The sequence below is a fragment of the Daktulosphaira vitifoliae genome, unplaced genomic scaffold (assembly GCF_025091365.1).
Source record: "Daktulosphaira vitifoliae isolate Bord-2020 unplaced genomic scaffold, ASM2509136v1 Scaffold_4, whole genome shotgun sequence".
Classification (NCBI taxonomy): Eukaryota; Metazoa; Arthropoda; class Insecta; order Hemiptera; family Phylloxeridae; genus Daktulosphaira; species Daktulosphaira vitifoliae.
This window is the reverse complement of record NW_026099575.1, coordinates 40,899,215-40,906,088: the sequence shown is the minus strand read 5'-3', so window position 1 is coordinate 40,906,088 and position 6,874 is coordinate 40,899,215. Positions and strand designations below refer to the sequence as shown.

The following is a 6,874-nucleotide window of genomic DNA, read 5'->3' as shown; positions in this document are numbered from 1 at the left end:
ATCTTATAACGATTAGAGCGCTATGCTTACACCACGGTGAAGTTATTAACTAATTTAAACCCAATAGTAATTAATAGTATATAAGATAAATATGGTACAAACGGTTGTAAACACAAGCAGACGGGGTTCAAACAGGATGAACAGGGATTTGAACGCGTTCAGACAGGTTTTAACATGTTCAGACTTGTTGTATCGAGATTATACGATTCCAGGACATGCTGTTCGGTAAACCGACACAGTGTCCCTACTACTTTTATAAACAGCCTACTACATGCCATACATAGTACAACCTGCTAAAAATACCATAGCGTATAGTAAATTTGCTATTTAATGTGTAAAACTCTTCTTTGCACTGCTTAGTACTATAGACTTTTATTATACACAAAGGCATAAAGTTTAAATAAATATGACAAAATTGTATAAAATAAAAAAAATAGTATATATTATTGAATTTTAAATCTTACAAGTTTATGATACTAAGTTTTTTTTATTTTTTTATATAAATAAGTTTAAAAAACAAGGAAAAATATTAACAAATTACTGAAAATCAAACAAATATGCATTTCCACTTTTGCCTCTATATAATAAATGTAATTTGTTGTCATCATTGTTGATATTGTAAGCTTCGATTTCTTCATTAGTTAATTTCAATCTCGGGATAAACACATTCATATTGTTGAATAGACAACCAACAACGACAACCCCATTTCGTGTGCTTGTATTTTTCATAGATATGATTTTGTATGGCGTGTGTTCCTCCAAATCACTTAATTTTGAATATCTTTTTAATGCACTCTGATCGTTCAACTGTTTCTTTAATTGCTCCATTCTAAAATAAAAAATTAATAAATATTTAACAACTCTAAACATAACTAGTAACCAAAGTCAGTAGAAAATAGTTTAAATGAAAAATATATATAAATGTATTACTTACTTTATTTTATATCAAAAGTCTTAGAAATTCTTTAGGACAACAAATAGAAATAAACAAGCAAATGGTTTTTGGTATAATCGCTTTGGAAAAGATAATGAGTGAATGATCCTGAACTTGATGTGACGTTCTTTTATAGGGGTCAAAGATCTTGTTTAGACAAGTTTTGGTTGGTTTAAACAGGTACAACACAAACAATGACGGAAATATGCTTACCTAAGCGTCTGGTAGACGGTAATAAAATTCCATAACGACAAACGTTGCCATTGTTCTCATAAAACGCGTAGGCGTGAAAAAAGACAACGTTGCCATTTTTCTCATAAAATGCATACGGCAGTGACCATTAATATATTGTAACATCTTTGGAATTATGCTGACCTAAGCGTCTGGCATCCGATGATAAGATTCACACGACAATAATCATTAGTGTGCGGTGACCTCTTTGATGTTTGAAATATGCTGACCTAAGCGTCTGGTAAACGATGATAACATTCTTAGAATTTATTATGCCATAACGACAGACGTTGTCTTTTGTTCTCATAATATGCTGACGCCTATAAGCGTTATAATATAGTAATACCCTTGTTGTTGGAAATATGCATACCTAAGCGTCTGGTTACCCATGATAAAATTCTTAGAAATTATAAAACCATAACGACAGACGTTGTCTTTTGTTCTCATAATATGCTGACGCCTATAAGCGTTATAATATAGCAATACATTTGATGTCTGGAATATGCTGACCTAAGTGTCTGGTTACCCATGATAAAATTCTTGGAAATTATAATACCATAACGACAGACGTTGTCTTTTGTTCTCATAATATGCTGACGCCTATGAACGTTATAATATAGTAATACCCTTGTTGTTGGAAACATGCTTACCTAAGCGTCTGGTTACCCATGATAAATTTCTTAGAATTTATTATGCCATAACGACAGACGTTGTCTTTGTTTTAATAAAATGTAGACGGTAATGTGGATTATGATATGGCGGTACCTTTGATGTTTGAAATATGCTTAGCTATGCGTCTGGTAGGCAATGATAAAAATTCTTAGAAAAAGCAATTATTTTTCGTAAAATGTTGACGGTAATGTGGGATTATAATATGGCGGTTGGTTTCAAGTTAAGTTTCATTACCCCGTCGCTCATTACGACATGTTGAGGAAATCCCCCTCCCCTGACTTAGGTTAGTTTTCATTGGGTTTCAAACATTGTGCGCACCTCACACCCAATTGTCTTAATAGAGTTTGTTACAAATCGTTCAAGGAATAGTCAAGTGTGGTGGCGGCGGTCGCTACTTGACGTACACTATTTCAATGTAATGTATACATTAAATGATAAACGCAGTGAAGACTCGGGGGTGCTGGTAGTGGGGGTGCTACTTTAAATGTAATACCTCTAGTTATAGGTATAAAAAAATTGTCAAATTAAATATAATAAAATAAAATGCGATACACATATTATTATTTTAAAGGCGCAGTAGAAAATAATAATAATAGCGATTATACTATTATAGCAACCTAAACATAGTAATTCTAAAAATATATTACCAATTATAGTAATTATATTAATTATATAATTAATAGTAATATACTAATATTAACGAGATGTTTTTCTAAGCATCTGATGGTAGGCAATGATAAAATACTATGTAAAAAATAAAAATGCAGACGCCTATGAACGTTATAATATGGCGGTACCTTTGATGTTGGAAATATGCTTACCTAAGCGTCTGGTTACCTATGATAAATTTCTTAGAATTTATAGTTGAACATTTAATAATACACAGACAGCGTTACAATTGTTACCATATAAAATTACAGACGCTTATGAGCGATATAATGTAATGATACCTTTAATGTTTGAAATATGCTTAGCTAAGCGTCTGACACCCGATGATAAGATTCATACGATATTACTGTACAGTGATCTCTTTGATATTTGAAATATGCTTATCTAAGCGTCTGGTAGTCTGGGTTATAATATGGCGGTACCTTTGACGTTGGAAATATGCTTAGCTATGCGTCTGGTAGCCAATAGTAAAATTGTTATAATTTATTTATTATATACATTCTATAGATGTGCGACAAATTAGTATAAGTCTTGTTTCATCACCACCCATTATAGGTTAGTTTAATTCAAGATTCATTACCCCTTCCTATGTAGGAATTGTTAACAGACACCCCTGCGGCGTTAATATTATGCAATTGAATTACACTATTTCAATGTAATGTGTACGCTTATCAGTGAACGTTATCAGTTCACATGAGGTTTACCTTACCCTCCAGTAGATGACATCGTAAGAGGTGAACAACCATTTCCGAATGGCTACCTCCCCTACCCCCTGACATGGAGTTATAGTGCGCATGCGCACTTTAACCACCATTTTGATTTACCTTAACACCCCCACCTAAGTTACCTATTACTCCCACTATCGTGAGACAACGCCTCCCCTTACCACATCATTGATAAGACCACGCCTCCTCAATGATAAGACTACGCCTTCTCCTTACCCCACCCTCATAAGACCACGCTTCCTTTCACTATCTATGATAAGATCACGCTTACTCTTACCCCATCATTGATAAGATCACGTTTATTGTATGACCTTGACCACGGTCATTACCTCCCCACCATGGTGAGAGCACTCCACCCCCCTCCCACATGTATGATAAGACCACGCCTCCCCTTACCACCATCATTGATAAGAACACGCCTCCTCAATGATAAGACAACGCCTCCTCATACCCCCACCATCGAGAAACCACGCCCACTGTGTGACCTTGACATTACCCCCACCATCGAGAGACCACGCCTCCCCTTAACCTATCATTGATAAGACCACGCCTACCCCTTACCCCCACCATCGAGAGACCACGCCCATGTATGACCTTGACATTACCCCCACCATCGAGAGACCACGCCCACTGTGTGACACGCCCCTCCCCCCGACCACGCCCACCCAACGGTGGGTGAGTAGGTGAAAGGGTGAGGCGGGGGGGGCCTAGAACTCTCTATTTTACCCTACTATTATATTTTATATTTTTGAAGATATTGCTGATTCATAGCTAAATAATCATTCTGTGTACATTTCTACAAATACATTTATTAATTATAATTAATTAATATGCTGTTTAATAATTATTAAAACCACTTAAATTATTAAATAATTAAAAAATATGACAATTTGTAATATCTTAATGTTCAATTATAAACATTATTCATACATAAAATCATTAACACTACACCTTGAAGTGTTAAATATTTCATTGTAATCATAGAATAATGTATTACTAATATGAAATAAAGTTTAAAAAAATTGTCAAAGGTATAAAAATGTTCGTAACTGTTGATATACGGGTTTAAAAGTTGTTATGTTCTTAGTTGAATCGTTTTCTAACATTAAGCAAATAAATATTTATGTTGCTAATTAACAAATTAAGTTGACACACTTATAAAGGATATACTTGTATAATTTCAACCAATTCTAAATCATGAAATAAATACTAAAACTCCAAAACAATTTTTAAACATTATATATTAGGAGAAATCGAGTGGTCGACAATAAATCAATCAACCTACTATTTTTTTTGTTTAAATAAATCGTATTTTCAGGATATTCAGGTCATTAAGTACAATTTTGAAAATTTTTCTGCGATTTGTTATGATAAATTATATATTTTTTGGATTCCAATCGTCCAAAATGCTTTTTTTTAATGTTTAATGGTCGAATACAGAAAGTTATCATCTGTTTAATTTTAAAGTGTGTTTTCTGTTCTTTTATCTCTAATAATGTTTTAATATTTTTATTTTTATTATTATTATTATATTAATATACAATTATACCAATTATACTCAATTTCAAGGCGATTAAAATTAGGTTTATTAGAAAACATAACGAGGAAATGATCATCATCGTGCGGATTACTATTTTAATGGCAAAACAGATAGCTGTAGTAATTGAATACAAAATTGTACTAACTTGCGCAGATAATTAGAATAATGTTAATTGTTTTAAAGTTTACGCCTTCTAGTTTTGTTTTCAAACTCAATTAGTAAATATTGGTATAATAAAAAAAATTTGTAAGTCAGTGTTCGTTTTACTTTTCGTATTTTAAACGTTTCGTGTTTTTTTAGAACTTTTTCGTCTGTCGTCGTCGTTAATCGAACAATTAAGATACCTTTGACTCAATAAAAACCTTATCGGCTTTACGCGGCTTTAATTCACGGCTCGGTCAAACTTAAATTAAACAAAAGTTGAGAATTAATTTTCCAAAGCGAACCATTCGAATTCCTCCCACGGGAAAGTTATAACGAAGCAATTTGTTTTACTCGCCTTAATTCAGAAAATACGAGGAGAACAACTCGAATTTGTAACGCGCTGTCATAACTTGACATGAATCCTGAGGGTGTAATTCGATTTCATTCGAAAGCGGTCTGAATAACAAAATTTTTCTGATAAGACATAATATACCTATACATCTGTTCGTTAGAACTCGGTTTGAGATGATGTGCCTAAATTGTTATTCGACATACACGCTTCGAGAGTTTTAAATATAAACTATAAAGCGCTCGTTCTAGAGGTCATAAATACATTACTTTACATATTTTTGTTAAGTCATACTCGGCAAATAAATTTAGATGGCGTAATATGAAACGTATATATTAAGATGTTCAAAGTTCGCAGCAAAACTGCATAAATAAACACCAAAAATATTATTGGTTTATTTTATATAAATATGAAATTGAATACATTTATTTTTTTTATCGGGTTTTCCATTTTAGACTTATTATCAAATGTCTGTTAGAGCTAGAAAATAACTCCAAAGGATATATTATTCAGTTGTATGTCAAACACATACCCAATGGAAATTACATACGGTTGATGTGAATTCAATGAACTTTTCAGTTTTAAATAAACGTATAGGTCAAAAATCTTCCGCCAAAATAGATTTCATATTTAAATGAAAGAAAACTTGCTTGTTTTCAAAAATTAAATAAATAATAATTTAAATGTTATTCAAATAGAAAACTATGCTAAGCATTTTTTTTCGTTGGCAAGTTACGTTATTGAAATTTTTATTAGTGAAATGATCTTAACCGTTTTTAGCTGGTGCATTTTGACTGTGAATTCTACTAATAAAATGTATCAATAAAAAAAAAAAATCACAAAAGTAATCAGGCCTCAACTCATGTGTAAAGTCAGTGCAAGGAAGACATGTAAGAATTATAAGTAATCATCGCAAATAAATCTGTTAATCTAACTGAAATCTACCCATAAATGTTCACATATTAACTTTTAACGTCACGTTATCAAATTAGCATTTTCCCAACATTCGCTAATGGTTTCCGCGTCGAATTGAAAAAAGCCGTTACTGAAACATAATAGCGATTTAATAACGGAAATTTCTCTTACAGACACATCTAAATGCTCTGAAAAGTTCATTTTTCATAAAAAGTATGTGTGAACAAAAAAAAATGGATAACAGCAACAAGGAAAACACGATCCCATAAACACAGTCGAAAAGTGTTGAATTCATTTTTCAACGTTATTGACGCCTGGCGCCAGTGAACTCGTAATGTGATAAAAACCCTCCGGATGACTGTGAACGTACAAATTGTATAAACATTTCCACTGTCCCTCTGTTTTTCCCGAACAGCCTACTGACGATGAAACTGAAAAAGGACATCAAGGGAACAAAAGTGAAAACATATATAAAAAAAACTTGGAAAGTCATAACTCAGAAAACCCGATTTTCATTGAAAAATCTTACAAAAAATGTATTTGGTAAAAAAATTGGATAACATGCAAAGACACACACATACACGCCAAATGTTTGTAATGCTTGTCGGTAATCAACAAAAATTGTGCACATAACAACCTATCAAAACTTAAAAAAAAAAAGACTCGATATTTAGTGTTAGACAAACAAAAATTGG

At 32.4% G+C, this 6,874-nt stretch overlaps 1 protein-coding gene across 1 annotated transcript in view; it reads left to right on the top strand.

The window, feature by feature from the left end:
- The window catches only part of LOC126905068 (uncharacterized), a 2,533-nt gene extending 2,480 nt beyond the window's left edge, over nt 1–53 (top strand). The window contains exon 3 of the mRNA XM_050684460.1: nt 17–53. Coding sequence (XP_050540417.1) covers nt 17–53 — 37 coding nt within the window. The remainder of the gene's footprint in view (nt 1–16) is intronic.
- Nucleotides 54–6,874: the final 6,821 nt, after the last annotated feature.